The 15,748-nt window shown below is 59.9% G+C and overlaps 1 protein-coding gene across 1 annotated transcript; it reads right to left on the reverse strand.

Annotated features, from left to right (window-relative positions):
- Positions 1-2,764: 2,764 nt before the first annotated feature.
- Positions 2,765-14,901, reverse strand: ALKBH5 (alkB homolog 5, RNA demethylase). The gene is made up of 5 exons (XM_032197806.1): positions 14,683-14,901; positions 12,964-13,775; positions 8,335-8,415; positions 5,007-5,162; positions 2,765-3,416 (listed from the first exon to the last, which is right to left on the reverse strand). The coding sequence occupies exons 2-5, from the start codon at positions 13,692-13,694 to the stop codon at positions 3,233-3,235; spliced, it is 1,152 nt and encodes a 383-aa protein (XP_032053697.1). The 5' UTR covers positions 13,695-13,775; positions 14,683-14,901; the 3' UTR covers positions 2,765-3,232.
- Positions 14,902-15,748: the final 847 nt, after the last annotated feature.

Genomic DNA, 15,748 nt, shown 5'->3' on the forward strand with positions numbered 1-15,748 from the left:
CGAACCCAAATTCCTCCCTTGGCAGAAGGGACGGCGCCCACCTCCCTCTCCTCCGTTCTCGGGGTCTGGGCTGTGGGTTTGGGGTGTGTGGGGCCATCGGGGCACACGCAGCCGTACTGGGCAGGATACACAAGGACACGCCGCGGGTGATGGAGAGGAGCACGGAGCCAAACGAGGGGAATAAAGCCAAGGGGGTCAGGCCAGGGAACGAGCCCATCCCACGGAGAGGATGGGGAGAAATTTCGCCTTTTTTTTTTAGGGGCAAGCAGCCACAAAGCAGCACTCGCTGCCCTCCCTCCGTCCTCTGCCATGGACTCGTGTCGCCGGCCTGACCCGAAGCCCGCACGCAGCCACGACAAAGAGGAGTTGGGCACAGCAGCATTTTGGAGCCACAGTTTTACCAAACGGGGCACAGGAAAGGATCTGGACAGCCGGATCCGTGCGAAAAAAAAAAAAAAAAAAACGCGTCTTCTGGTTTCAGATCAAGGTTTTACCCCGACGTTGTTCAGTGCAAAAAAAGAGTTAAAAAAAAACACATTATCTACACATGTACAACCGCGTGTATAGAAAATGTCTGTACAAGGGGGAGAGCTGGGCTGCCTGCGCGCTGGGAACTCCTCGCCCACGAGATGCTCGGGGTCAGACAGGGGGTGGTGGAGCCCCAAGCAGGCAGCTCGGAGACTCGAAGCGAAACGGAGCAGGGGAGGGACTCCGGGGAGGGATACAGCTCCGGCTCGGACCCACGGCACAGATCTGGGGTGGGGGGAACGGGAGGGCAGAGCTCCCGGAGATGGCATGCAGGAACACCAGAACCCGAGGGGGCAGGAGGGCTGCCCGTGCCCCTACAGACTGCACGGGGATGAGGTGAGACCTCGGGATGCCTCGTTCGGGTTTCAGAGGACAAAAACCTCGTCCTACGGGAGTCACGGCGGTCCCACAGCTTGGGGAAGGAGCCCCGGGGAGGGAGGTTGCCTTCGTTGGGAGCTGAGACAGCAGAGAAAGGTATGGGGGATGCAGAGGTAGGCGTAAAACGGGGAGGGGGGGCAGCAGGCTGCGCAGAACGGGGACCTCGGGCGAGGGAGCAGAGCTGCTCTGCCTCACCACAACCACTGCCAGCAGCACGAGCAGCACAGCCGAATGCCACAGAGGGCACGGGGCACGTCCAGGGTGAGTTGAGGAAGAATTGGGAGCAGCCGTGCCCAGGCATCCCGCGGGCAGGGGTCTGGCTTGCTGAAGATGCCAGCCGCCAAGAGGAGGAGGGAGCGCTGCTCCCTGCACGCTGCAGGGAACACCAAGCTCTCCAGAACGGGGTTTTGCAGCAAGCTAAGAAGGCAAGGAACGCTGCTTCAGATGCTCAAAACGTGAAATTTCAGATCTCCGGGCAGCCAAAAGGCGCCTTCAAAGGCTGCCCACGAGGCTGTTCTCCTACCTCCGCCCCGAGCCACCAGCAGCTCTCACTGGGATGGGATCAAGAAAACCAAGGAGGGGGCAGCTGGAGCCCAGCTAGGAAACCTCCCGCGGGTCAGAGTGATGCTGAAGGTGACAGCGATCTCCTGGGCACTGCCACAGCTGCCAGCCCCAGCGGTGTCCCCAAGGACAGGCGAGTCAGGAGGGAAGGGAACGGACACCGAGACCCCGATGGCAGCAAACGTGCTGGATTGTTAAGGAACAGCGCCCGTTTTTTGTGGTTTTGTTTTTGTTTTTTCGACTGGGAGCTCCTCAAGACAGCAGCAAACGGGTTTCAAAATATATTACATCTTTTTATTGCCAAGCGTGCGGACCATGAAGTGTGGGGGACGCGGCGCTCCGGAAAAACTACAGCTTGAGGGCGGGCAAAGCGGTAAAAATTTTAAAAGAAGGCTGCTCCTTACGATCTGCCAACACTGGGGTTCGAAAGAATCAACGGGGGGAAGTTCCTTAAAAGCAGGGCTCTGAATACGGCGTTGGGCCCCAGATTTGGAAGGCGCCCAGGCTGGGAGAAGACGAGGAAGAAGGCAGAGCTCCTAGCGTTACCTCCCCACAAGCCTGCTGCTGCTCAGCATTTCCCCTGGCAGCCCCGAACCCCCAGCCCCAGGACAGGCAGAGGGAGGAGCAGGGTGTGGGTGGGTTATTTCGGATGAGTTATTTCGGATGAGTTATTTCTGATGAACGCACTGCCCCAGAGCCAACCCCGGAGGGGATGGAGCGCAGCCGAGGTGCCCGGCTCCCCGGCAGCCCCCTGCCAGCTCCTCTCCCTGCACCCAGCAGGGGCAGGATGTTATAAAGCAGCTCGCCACGCTGCCAGGAGGCAGAGGAGAGCTTTTATTAGGGTGCCCCAAGCCCAGCATCCTCGCAAGCACACCCCTCGCCCGCTCCTCTTTGCTGTCCCCAGGACGCAGCGCGCACTCGGTGCTGATGCTGCAGCCCCCAGACCTCAGGGCGATGCTGGCCTCAGTGAAATCAGCCACATTTTCTCTCTCCTCAACCAAAAAACCCGGCGGGGAGAAGCCAGGGGTAAGCACATTCTTCTCTTAGAGGGCAGCCCCGGGGACGCGAGGCCGTGAGCCCAAGCTGGCTCGGGAAGAGGGACCGGAAAGAAAAAACCTACGGCATTTAAAACTGGTGCTAAAGTGCAACACAAATGTCCTAAACCCTTTGTAATCAACGCAGTAAGAGGGGTCTGCAAAGCTCCAAACTTCCAGTTACTGCAGGGCACACTCGTAAAACACAACCCAACGACAACTAGGTAATAGCAGACCAAGGAGCCCTTTGGTGAAGCAAGGAATACGAGGCCACCACAGAGAATTTTCAGCTCCTGGGGTCTAACATCATATTTAGAACATTTGGAAAGGAAGTTAAAGCGAAAACAAACAAACAAAAAAAAAATAAAACAACAAAATAAAACAAAAATACAATTCTTGAATCTCGCGCAACGAAACAGTTAAACTTTTTGGTGTTTTCAACAGAAATCCCAACAGACAGCCTGGCATAACTTTATCTGCTTCCTAAGGGAGAGATGCCCGTTTGACCCATGACTCAGGCCACCACGTGCACTGGACATGTTCCATCCTCACATATGTCTCAGCATTCCTCCATTCATAAAAACAAATCGCTAGGATCCTTCCTGTTTACTCTTCAGCCTGAAAGGAAAAACCAAAACTGAAGCTAGATGGAAGATAGCCAGAGGGAGGAGAAAGTTTTCACAGACTGGAGGCCAATCTCAGCAGCTCCACGAGCCCGGAAAGTGCATTCCTCAGTGTCGCCTCATTTTAACTTTCCTGGCCGGGCTGCCGTCCTCCTCCTCCTCATCACAGTCCTCCGTGTACTCGTAAGACCTTCGCCAATAGTTCTCGGAGCTGAAGTTGCTCCGTCTCCTATGTTTTGGTAAGAGGACCGAGCGCCTGTTCTCCTCTTTATCCATTTCTAGAATCCGTGGCCTACGGAGAGAGAGAGAGGGAGGGAGGGAGAGAGGGAGTGAGAACACGATTGAAGCGCTCCTGGTGTGGACACCATCTGGATTTCTGCAGGCTTTGAGCACCGTGAGTGATTTTTTCCACCCTGCTCTCCCGGTGCGACGCTCCGGGCTGTGGGCAGAGCAGGAGCAGCTCGCCAAGCTGCACGTCCCACGGAAAGGCTGAGGATTTGGCTCTGAGTGGTGCAAACCCTTCGCTTTCACAGCTTTGCTCTCTGCCTCCAAACAGCCTGGCTGCCCCTTGCCCCGTGGGCAGAGGGGTCTGGGCCCTACAGAGGGGTCTGGGCCCTACAGAGGGGTCTCTCTGCCCTACAGAGGGGCTGTGAGGATCAAACCACAGCTCCAAGCTCCTGTGTCCTCCTGCTGTGCTCTCCAGCATCAGCACAACGCAGTCAGTACTTGTAGGAAGCTGCCCCTGTGCTCACCTGCGCTCAGCTCACAGCAGGGCCGTGCTGGCAGGATTTTATCCCAGTTTATTTTATCCTAGGTGGGAACCGAGTTCCCCTCTGACAGATGCTGCTGCCTGGGCTATTCACCTACATTATGCTGGAGTCTTTTAGGCCAAAAGGAGAAAAAAAAAACACGTTTTTGGTACCCGCCTGCTGCAGGGGTCTGTGCCGAGCCTGCTCTCCAGTGAGGTGTCTTCTCCTTCAATCAGCCTTTCACCTTTTTTTCCACCAAAGAAGGGACCGTGCAGGGCAAATCTGATCACACACAGCCTGCTGCAGGCTCGCTCCGCTCGGTGATCAATGTGCCCAGTCATCCCGAGCCCTGCTGAATGAACGCTGCTCACAAACACGCCGTCCCCACCCTCCTCCTTCAGCAGGACAGGTTGCAACACGGGCTGGGACCGCACAGCAGCCGAGCCCCACCACCTTTGGGATCTGCACAAGTGCCCTAGCAATTCCTGGGAGGCTCGGGAGGCAGAGAAGAGCCAAAAGGACAGCTGGCAGCCCGGCTATCACTCGTGGCTATCAGCACAGACGCGTGAGCAAGGTGGTGTTTGAGGGGAGCCTCGCCGCAGAGCTCGAGCTGTCTGCAGCCTCAGCAAGGAGCTCTTGGAGGTCAGGCTGAGGCACCCACGCAGCCTGGTTGCACGCACAAATACACACAGCTCCGGAACCAAAAAAAGAGCTGAGAAGCTTCCCGAGGAGTCCTTCCCCCTGCCCAGCTCTCTCCGACTGCTCTCGTGACGCGCTTTAACACGGCCGCGCGCAGGTTGCTCGGCAATGGAGGTCAAAAATAATTAGCTGCAGGGAAACTATTGTTCTGAATGACTGCGTTATGGAGAGCCGGGCACATCTATTGCTTCTTCATTCTGCCACTCACAGGATAAACAACGTAAGCTGCTTACAGCCGGGGCTTAGCCTCTGCAAGCCTAGGAGGAACGAATAAAGCAACGTGCTCTGATCGAGCAGGTCTGCGTGCCACGGGGAGCACCTGGCAAAGAGGTGCAAGCCAGGATGATTTAAGCGTTCCTACAACCTTTCATCAGAGGCCAGGAGCCTCAGAGGTTCACCGGCCAGCTCCTTGCTCCCAGGAGAGCCCAACCTACCTGTGAGCAGCGTCGGGGTCTGCTTTGCGATGGGACCGCTTGGGTTTCAGGATCTGGTCCCTGTTGTTTCCCGACAGGCGGTCGGAGGCGTAACCTGGCGGCAACACAGAGCTACCCAGCGATTTTGTTTCCAATCGAGGGGCATCTAGTCTTGTTCTGCAAATTAAAAAAGAAAAAAAAAAAAGTAGTATTTGCAAGGAGTTTCTACAGAATTGGTACAGGAGACGTTTGTCCTAGATGCACTGCAGCTGAACCCTCAATCCCTGCCCCACAGCTCCAGAAAAGGGTCAGGATGGTTATGCTCAAAGGCTCAAGCTGCAGTTCTCTTCCACTTGATGCTTCAATTTTTAACCTTTACTGCATTGGTCAGAAGACAGAGAAAGGTTTAGGGGTCAGCGAAGCCACGAGGTGAGCCTGGGAGGACAGGAAGGGTGCTGAGCTCCCTGCAACCCCAGCGACGGGGCACTGAGAGGAGGTGCTGGGATCACGGTGACTCCTCCCCAACTCGCAGCTCCAGTTCAGCCACCTGGGAGACGCACGGAAAAATCCATCACCACCTCCACCAGTAACAACCACCGCTCTCTGGGAACTCCCTCCTCTCTCTGAGCTCTTGTGTGACGGCGCTGTCACCACCTCCCGGTGCTGTGTAGTTACTGGCCGCCACTTGAAGCGCTCCAGAAGTCGATTTCAAAACAGACTGAAGCCTGGGAAGGGGCAAAGCGTGCTAAAAGGTGGCGCCAGGGCTCCAGGGTGCCGATTTCGGGAGGATCCGTGCGTGTTTCTGGACAGAAAGGCACCCTGGCGCTGCTCCTGCAGCCTCCCTCCGCAGGATTGGGGGTGAACACCAAAATTGGGCTTTGGGAAAGGAAGGGGAGAAGCACTGCGTGTCCCCTGCTGTGCAGCCTCAGCTTTTCAGGCAGGTTTTTGAGGCAGCTGCTCTCTTTTCAGGCAGGTTTTTGAGGCTGGAGCCTGCACTCGTCTGCAAAGCCATCCTGAGCTGTTCACAGCTCCGGGACTGGAGCCAGGCCAGCCAGAGCACCGAAAGCATTGCGGATCCTGCCCCGGACACCTTGGGAGGTTTATTTCAAATTAAATATATTTCAAATATAACAACTGCAGGCCTTGCAATTCAAAACCCACTAAATGCACTGCGAGGGTCGGAGAGCACCAGCCACGCTGCGCCACCACGGACGCGAGCTGCAGGAGCAGGCACCAGGAGGTAAAACCACCACAGCTGCACCCAAACGGGCAGCAAATTACCCAGCAAAGCTCCAGCTGAATAAAATAACTCCCAGCTCTCTAGAAACGGCTGCAGGAGCCCTGTAAAAGGACTTCCAAGCCCATCTCGAGGAGGTCTCGCTTCTCCCCCTCCCTCCCAGCTGACCTCTGGCAGCAGCTCAGGAAATCCAGAGCATGGCTCCACTCCTTCCTCCACTCAAAGCGCTCCCAAAACTCGCCAGCCCCGTGCTCGGAGGCGCAGGAAACACCGTAAATCCCATCCCCCTGCAGCTCTCCAGGGCTCCTGACCTACTTGGTAACCGCGCCGCTCTCAGGCGTGCCGAGAAAGCCGGCCACTTCCCCGGCACGCACGGCTTTGTCCTGCCACTGCCAGCAAAAAAAAACACCCCTGGAGCCACGTGCCCGGAGCAGAGGCAAGAAGGGATCCAGATTCTGGAGCCCAGCATGCTCTGGCAGCCAAATATCCCAAAATTTCCCAGCTCCTGGATGCAGTTTTTACGCTGCGATGCGCCCGCAGGGTACGCGAGCCCTGTGGCACGCTGCGGGCTGCTGCCTCTCCCCAGGAAGGAGGCAAAGATGAGCTGTACGAGGTCAGGGGCTGCTCCCAAACCTCGCGTGCCAGCAGCAGAGGCTGTTTTCCTGCTTGCATAACTCCCTGGTGCAGCCTGCACCCGCTGCAGCTCGGGGCGCAGCCTTTGGTGGATGCACCCCGCGTATCCACCGGGGCTGCTCGGCCCTACGGAGATCACCCAAAAATAATCCCCGAGGGGTTCCCGCCCTGCTCGTAGGATGATCCCGCTGGGGTTTTGTTCAGCTCGCCAGGAAAGTCACCGCTGCCCTCATGTGAAGCGATTTGGGCCCCCATGGGGAGGCCAGATGGGTTGGCCGCTGCAGAAGGAGCCCGGGCAAACGGGGGGAGCTCATCTGCACCAGCTCGGGCAGCTTTAATTTATTTGGCCAACTCTGTGGAGCAGTTCCTCGGAAAAGGCAGCTCAGGACAGGCAGCTTCTCTGCCCCAAAGCCCCACAAAAGCAGCCAGAGCCCGGATCTCTCCCCCTGCAGGGTCTGGAGATGCCTCCCCCCGGTGCTCAGCAGCACTCGCACGGCTTTTGGTTGGTGCAGGAACCAATAATTCCCGCAGCCACCTTGGGGCTCTCCTCGCAGCCACCTCACCGCTCACCTAACGCGCCGGTTTGGCTCTCCCCTCCCTTCCCCTCACGGCTGGCCTCGTGCTGCACCTCCACGGCATCACCAGGCTGTCTGCAAACCAGAGAGGCTGCCCAGAAGTTCCCCAACTCCGGATCCACAGCGTTTGCCTGCTAGCCTCACACCAGCCTCGGGCACAGCCGAATCCCTGCCGTCGTGGCCACGCTTTTATCTGGGTGAGCAGCACCCAAGCCACGTGCATTTCCACTTCCAAACACTTCTTGACAGTGGAATTGGTGTTAACAACCTCTAAGGCAGGGTAAACGTGGGTCCACGCGGTGCACACACATTTTTTTAGCCCTCTAGTAAAAGGAACTGATACAAAAAGGTCGTTTCTGGGTACAGGAGAAGGTGACACCGGGGGTTTTGGGGTGGTTCCCCCACAATTATCTCCTGAAACAGCAGCGCCTGGCCTCCCAGCTCCCAGAACCGGTCACTAAATTCAACACCAGCTCCTCCACTCCCTCCTCCCCAGGAGCTGAAGGCCCTGCTACCAAGAAATCTCTCTGCTTTATGGACGATTCTTCAGCATCAGCTTCAAAGCACTGCCCGGGGAACTTTTGCACGTGGCTATGGGATGCTCAGACACCTGCACACGCAGCCCAAGGCACGGGAATTTGAGATCCCAGCTGCTTGGAGCTGGGCACCCACCAAAATCCAGCCAGGAACAGCGCCTGCAAACGGGCAGCGAGACCTAAAAAATTTCACATCGACCCAGCGCATCACCAAGCAAGGCTTTGTTTTTGTTAAAGCGTTGCTTTAAAAAAAAAAATCACAGCATTTTAAATCACCATTTGAGATTTAAATCACCATTTGTGATTTAAAAATAATCACAGCAGCAGCCCGGGGGTCGCCTCGCTGCGTGGAGGGCTCCAACACTCACTTGCGAAGGATGATGACAGCTCTCCTCTCCTTGATGTCCTGCGGTCGGATGCAGTGCGTGATTTCGTCGGCTGCGTACCCGCTGACAACAGAAAGAGAAAGGCTCTGTGAGAAGGGGCAGAAAGCGGCTGCAACAACACATTTTGGCCAGTTGGTTCCCAAATTCCTCCCCCAAGCACACCGTTCCCCAGCAAACTGCCAGAAAGGAAGAAACTTCACGGAAATTGCACCATTCAGGCCTTTTTTTTTTTTTTTTTTTAAATTTAGACTCAATTTTTTTTAGCGTGCACCAGAGAAAATGCCACCTGCCGCCACATCACGAAGTGAGTCGTGTTGAAAAGGAGTTTCCGGAGCGTAAATTCGGCTCGTTTGTTTACGGGAGCTTTACCAAGAGAGCAGATCACGGCAGAAGCCAAATCACCAAATCACCTCATGGCTTTCTCGTGCACCTCCATCCCCGGGGATGGTCAGAGCCTGCTCCTGGAGCCCCTCCAGGGCTCGCAGGTGGGTTCCAGCCCTGATTAATGTGTTAGGGGAGGAGGGGGGCACACTGAGGGCCAGGTGCCCCAGGAGCTGAGCGCCTCATCCCCACCACCCGGGCACGGGACACTCGTTCGTGCTCAGCCTCGTTTTCTCCTCCGCTCCCACTTTGGCACATCCTCGGTCACTGCAGGACCCGCCACAGCCCCGGTGACCCTCCAAAGCAGGCTGCCAACCACGCCGTGCCCCTAAAACCTCCGTGCTGTGGTGCTCACGAGGCGAGGCAGCACCCTGAGCCATCACGGAGCGCACGAGGCTCACCGCCCCGTCACCACACCGCAGCTCCTGTCGGCAGGAGAGCATTTTGGTGTCGGGGCTGACTTCAATAATTCAAGTTTCTAGCAGGTAGGGAAACACCCAAAGCCAACCAGGGCCCCAGCTACCTGCAAGAGGCTTTTTTTTTTTCTCCTCGTGGCTGTTTCTGTTGCTCGGCACCATGCCTGGAGTCCAGCGCAGCGTGCGAGATCGCAGCCTGAGGGGTGGAGGTGAGCTGATGGAGAGCAGCCAGCACGCCCTCGGGTGAGCACCCACCCTGCTGGGAGCACCAGGAGCTCGTCTCAGCCCTCCCACGGGTGCTAACGAGCTGGGCTGGGTGCTAACGAGCTGGGCTGGGCGCTGGGCATGCCCCCTACCTGCTGCTGCCACAGTGTCTGTGCCCCAGAGCCTTCCAGAGTCCGGCGTGGTGGGGAAGGAGAAGCCAAACGCAGCAGCCGGTGAATTTGGGATGCTCGGGGGATAACCCAGAGGGTCTGGTCTCCTCCGGGGCCAGGATGGGGTTTCCTTTCTCTGGTTCATCACCCCGCCACTCGGCTGGAAGCGCACACCTCTCACCTGGAGCCTGAGGGAGCTGGGAGGCTGAGGCCTGGCCGGTGGGAGAGGGGCTGCTGGGGGCCCCCCCTGCCCTTTAGGGTGCTGCAGAATCATGCAGCATCATGCAGAGGGGCTTTAATAACACTCCGTTACATCCCAGGGATCCCATTAATATCCCCCACGCTCACATTTGGGGGGCACATCCTCACCCTGAACGTCGGGATGGGGTCTGCTCCGAGACCTGCGCTCTCCAGCACGAGACATCAGCCCTCTCATTCCCACTCCCCAGAGGGAAACTCATTCCCCAGCTCCCTTTCCAGCACCTAAAGCAGAGCTCCCGGCCCCAAATGCAGACGAGCAGCCCCAAATACCAGCCCTCAGCCCTAATGGGGCCCCACCAGGCAGCCCTGATGCCCCGCTGGGGAGGGAGAGCTCAGCCTGCACCTCGCCACGTCCCGAGATGCGCCCTGCACACCCCTCCAGCATGGGACGTGCACAGGAACTGCTCATAAACAGAATAAGAATATTTTTCAGTGGGCCAGCATGAATTTCTCACCCATTCCCTGCCCCTATCACATCCCAGTGACGGCCAAGGGACAGACACTGGAACAAAACACCCCCAAGAACACCAGCGCTGCACCCGCAGGTTTCTTTTCTTGCCCAGGCAAGAAAAGAAACTTTTATTTTTTCTCTCTTTTTTCCTCCCTGAGCCCCAGCATCACTGAAAGCAGGGTTTTTGTACAGCTATCCCCAGAAAGGATGCCCTCGTGGCCGCTGGCACACGCAGAAGCTCCCAGCAGCAGGCAGAGGCACCCACGGCCCCTTTCCAGCCTCGCTGGTCCCCAGCCCCATCCCAGACACACGATGCTTGCTAATTAAACCCAATCCCACCAGCTACTCAGATTCATTACGTGCCACGGAGCTTTGCACCCCCCCAGCTCCCCCATTTTTTATTTATTTTTATTTTCCCATTTGTCCAAACCCCGCTCCCAGGCGGACGGGCCGATCCCCCATCTCCTCCCCAGCGCTCCTGCAGATTGATGCTTATCAAATTATCAAATTCCTTTCTTTTTTTTTTAAAACAGGGGGGAAAAAAATAAATCAGGGGGCTGAGCCTGGGTCCTCCGAGGGCAAATCAGCACCGGGGAGGCAACCGGAGAGAAAATACCTTGCTGGAGGAGCGCGGGGCCATGCGGACGGCCTCCAGGTGGCTCAGCTTTCGTCCTGCTGGCGAGGAGAGCCCCCGTTCCTCCCCAAAAACTCTTTGCGAGGACATTTTTCCAACCCTAACCTCTCATTTGGGGTGTGAAGGTTTCACAGCTCGAGTTTGAGGCCGGTGCAGGATCTGCAAAGAGCCCGGCCTGCCTCGCACCAAACACTTGAGCCTGGCGCAGAGTTTAACCAGGAAAAACCCGAGGGAAGCAGAACATCGAGGGCAGGACGCGGGGAAAGCCCCTCTGGAGGGCACGGGGTGGCTGCGAGGCCGGGAAAAGGACCTTGAGCAGAGCTGGGATGGGGAGCAGGACACGTGGGGGCTTTGGGGAGAGACGGAGAAAGAGGGGGGAAGGAGGAACCCGGCGGCTTCCCCGTGAGCCTCGCGGTTTTCACAAGGTACCCACGGCTTCCCCGGGAAGGAGGCCCCTGACCCGGCAGGGTTTGGATCCCAAATATCACAGGCACGGCGCTTCTGTCTCCGCCGTTTCCCTATCTCCAGGGCAACTGCTTGCTGCGAGGAGAGAGAGAAGCTGGCTCCACCGGGAGCTGCACCCCGAGACCCCCCCCCAGGACCCCCTCGTCCTCCCTCTCCTCTCCTGGCTCCCATCACCCCGCATCCCTTGGCAGAATCTCCCTTCAGCGAGTGCTAATCTGCCCAAATTTTGCCCAAATTGCAAAAAATCCCAGTTTTAGAGGCTGTTATTTGGTAGAAAGCAGAAGAGCCCAGCACCTAACCCAGCACCTAACCCTGTGGGAAGCCAGTGAACCCCATCCTGGGGTCAGGAGGAACCCAACCTTCCCCTGCAGGCACCAAAACCTCTTCGTTCGCTTTGTAGGATCGCTCCAGGGAACCCCGCACGGCGCAGAACGGCCCTGGGAGCCCCGAGCCAGCTCCTTCCCAGCGGTTTTTTAGGGACAAAAACCCACAGTTGGGTTGTGGGGGAGCAGAGCAAACCCCTCTCCCTCCTCCCATGAGCAGCCAACCCTCTGCTGCTTGAACCCCGACCCTGCTCCGGGTGGGAATTGGGGAATTTTCCTGCGGGTTTTGGCTACCCGGGCAGGGAAATTAAAGCAGAAAGTTCTGCCGCCCGCGGTAAGCGGACACGGCGCTCCGGGATCAAATCCCTCTGACCTCTGCCCTTCTCCTGCCCCGGCCACGCTCCCCTGGGGAACATGAAAATGTTTTTTAGCCTCGGGGGAGCCTTTCCTGCTGGCGGGGATCCTCCCGCAGCCTGGCTCCAAAGCTGCTGAGCTACGGGAGTTACCTGAGCCGGGGGGGACCCGTTAATGTTTGTGCAGCTTTCCCTGGATAAATGCCCCGAGAAATCCTGGCTGTTATTACCAGGATGCCCCCGGACACCGTGGGGAGGGGAAAAATTCCTCAATTCCTCCCCGTGCCCCGCGGCGATTGCTTCCCGAGCCGAGGCGCGGGGTTGTGTTAAAGGCAGGGAGCCCTAAAACCCACCCGGGACGTTCACCAGCCCCAAAAAAACAAAAAAAACACCCCAAGTTGGTGGCTCTGAGCGCTGCTGGCACAGCCTGGGCCATCCCCGCTCCTGGCAGCGAGCGCTCTGACCTTCAGGCCGCGGCGACCAGGCTGGGGATGTGCCCACGAGGGGCCGGCGGCACCGGCAACCCCGGCACCGACCCTTTAAGCACGGGAGCGAGGAGCACGAGGGCTCCACGTGCCCACCGGGAGGTGACGGGGGGGGGGTTAAGGAGGAGACATTTGGCAGCCCTAAAGTGGCTCCTGGCTGCGTGACCTTGGGCAGGGTCATTTCACCTCCCCGGGGACAGCCCCAAAACGGGGGCTGCGCCGCGTCCCCGCCGTCCCCATCCCGCAGGCGAGGGCTCGGAGCTCCCCGTTGGCAGCCTGGGGAGCAAATAACTCCGGATCCCGTCTCCTCCCCGATAGGATCACCCCAAAATATCATCCCACCCGCAGCACCGGGCACCCCCAACCCCATCCCATCGCCCGGGGACCCCGCAGGGTGCCAAAAAAAAAAAGGCTCGGCCACCACCGGGGCGCACGCCCCCGTGGTTTTGGGGTGGGCGAGGCGTTTACCTGAGCACCGTGACGCTGCCCCTCTTGACGGGCAGGAAGAGGACGGGCTCCGACACCCTGATGGGCTTGAACTGGAACTTGCAGCCGAAGCAGAGCGCCGAGTCGCTGAAGAAGGAGACGGAGACGATGGGCCTCTCGAAAATGTGGATGGGGTCGACGTGGGAGACGATGCAGCCCCCCGGCTGGTAGTCGTTGATCACGGCGCTGTTGACGAAGCCCTCGGGGATCACCCGGTGCTCCACCAGCTTCCTGATCACCAGGTCGTGCACCCACTCGGGGATAGCATCCACCTCTCCCCGCGGGTACAACCTCTCCTGCCCGGGCCCCCTTCTCTGCAGCTGCGAGCCGTAGGTGTAACCCTCCCCGAAAAAATATTTGTTGCGCAGAGGCGCCCGGTCCACCGTGTGCTCCTTGTAGAGCCCTTTCTCCGCCCGGGACACCACGTCCTCGATTCGTGCCTCGATTTTGGCGCACTCCTCGGCGCTGAAGAGGCGAAGCTGGCGGATGCCGCTCTTCACCTTGCGGGCTTCCTCCTCTTCCTCCTTCTGCTGCTGCTGCTGCTGCTGCTCCTCGTAGTCGCTGGGCTCCGAGGCCGAGTCCTCGTGGTACCGCCGCTTGCGTTCGTAGGGCGGGGGCTCAACGGGGGCGTCCCGAGGCCCTTTGGGGTTGTCCCGGTAAGGCAGCATGGATTTCAGCTTCTCCCGCAGGTCGGTGTAGCCGCTGCCGGCCATGGCCGTGGTGTCCCCCCCCCGCCCCGTCACCGCCCCGCTGCCGCCGGGGACGTGCAGCCGCTGCTCATGGCACCCGCCGGCCTGCCGGGAGGGAGATGGAGAACGGGGAGGGGGTCGGAGGGGGAACCGGGAGGTTTTGGGACCCCCCCCGGTGTCCTCCCGGTCCGTCCTGGTGGAGCAGGGTTATAGGGTTTGGTGCTGGATGGGCTGGGGGGGGAAACGGGGATGGGATATGGGGGGTGTGGGGTGGGGTGGGGGCACTGGGAGGGTAATGAGGGTATGGGGGGGGTACTGGGGGGGAAACTGGGGGTATAGGAGGGTTACTGGGGGGTACTGGGAGGGGTACTGGGGGTATGGAGGGTAATAGGGGGGTATTGGGGGGGTTACTGGGGTATATAGGGGGGTTATTGGGGGGTATAGGGGGTATGGGGAGCGTACTGGGGCACATGGGGGGGTTACTGGGGGTATGGGGAGGTGTGTGAGGGGTACCGGGAGGTATGGAGGGGGTGGGACCGGGGGTAGAGGGGGGGGATTAGGGGTTATTGGGGGGGTATAGGGGGTCTGGGGGTTACCGGGGGGTGGTACCGGGGGTCTGGGGGGATTACTGGGGGGGGTTATAGGGGGTCTAGGGGAGTTATCGGGGGGGGTATTAGGGGTTACCGGGGGGGTATAGGGGGTCTAGGGGGTTACCGGAGGGTATGGGGAGGGATATAGGGGTTACCGGGGGATATTAAGGGGTTTAGGGGGGTTACCAGGGGGGATATAGGGGGTCTGGGGGTTACCGGGGGGTGCTACCGGGGGTCTAGGGGGTCTAAGGGAGTTACCGGGGGGGTGTTAGGGGTTACCGGGAGGGATATAGGGGCTACCGGGGGGGATATAGGGGGTCTAGGGGGGTTACCGGGGGATATTGTTGGGTCTGGGGGTTCCCGGGGGGTTCCCGGGGGTTCCCAGCCGCCCCACCCCCCCCCTCCCGTCCCCCTCAACTCACGGCCGAGCCCGGCAGCGTCGGTAACGGGCGGCGGTAACGGCGGTTCCGCGACGAAACGAAAACGACAACGGCAACGGCGACGACGACGACGACGACAACAAAACGGCGGCGGGCGGAGGTTTAACGGCGAGGCCCGAGCTCCCCCGGTGCTTCCCCCCGGGGCACGGCTCAAGCGGCGGCGGCGGCAGCCCCGGCTCGGTGCCGTGCCCGGCCCGCTCCCATGGCGGAGGGGCCCGGGGGGGGGGGCACCGGGACCGGGACCGGGACCGGGACCGGGACCGGGACCGGGGGGGGGGGGGGGGGGGGGGAAGGGGCGGCGGCGGGGCCCCGGGGGTCGCGCGCAGCCGTTCCCGCGGCGCGAGCGGCGCCTACGTCACCAGCCCGACATCCCCGGGCCGCCGCGGGGCCCCGCCCCCTTTTTTTTTTCCGCCCCGCCCACCCCCCCCCCCCGCGCATGCGCGCGCGCGGCCGGCGAAGCCGCCGCCGCCCTTCTCGCTCGCCCTTTTCCTGCCCCCTCCTCTTGCTAGCCGACACGCCCTTCTTCCGCCCTCACGCCGGAGGGGGGAGGAGGGGATTGGGCGAGAGGAGGAAGGGGGAGGGATGGGGAGGGGGGAGGTGGAAGGTGATTGGGTGATAGGGGAGGGGGCCTCGCGGGCACTGAGGGTGGGTGGGGAGTGTGTGGGGGGGTGGCCGCGGAGGTGCCTGAGGGGAGGGCCCGCCCCCCCCCCAAGGGGGGAGGGGAAACTGAGGCAGGGGTGGGGGATTGGGGGGGGGGAAGGGGGGAATTAGGGGGTTTGGGGGATAAAGGGGGGATCTGGGGGGTTTTGGGGGGGACTGGGGGGCTGAGGAGGGGTGGGGGGATGGGAGGGATTAGGGGGAATTGGGGGGGATTGGGAGGGATTAGGGGGGATTAGGGGGGCTGGGGGATTAGGGGGAATTGGGGAGGGGGGTGGGGAGGATCTGGGGGTGGTCGGGGGGTTAAAGGGGGGATCAGGGGGTCTGGGGGGGATTGGGGGGCTGAGGAGGGTGGGGGGGATTGAGGGGATTAGGGGAAATTGGGGGGATT

This window comes from Aythya fuligula, chromosome 15 (genome assembly GCF_009819795.1).
Source record: "Aythya fuligula isolate bAytFul2 chromosome 15, bAytFul2.pri, whole genome shotgun sequence".
NCBI classification, from domain to species: Eukaryota; Metazoa; Chordata; class Aves; order Anseriformes; family Anatidae; genus Aythya; species Aythya fuligula.

What these genes read in the sequence shown, in the direction of transcription:
- ALKBH5 (XM_032197806.1), bottom strand. Translation starts at nt 13,694, where the DNA reads ATGGCCGGCAGCGGCTACACCGACCTGCGGGAGAAGCTGAAATCCATG. An exon ending in GCTGTCATCATCCTTCGCAA is followed by an intron (nt 5,163 to 8,334) that starts GTGAGTGTTGGA and finishes TTTAATTTGCAG; the next exon opens with AACAAGACTAGATGCCCCTC. An exon ending in GACCCCGACGCTGCTCACAG is followed by an intron (nt 3,417 to 5,006) that starts GTAGGTTGGGCT and finishes CTCTCTCCGTAG; the next exon opens with GCCACGGATTCTAGAAATGG.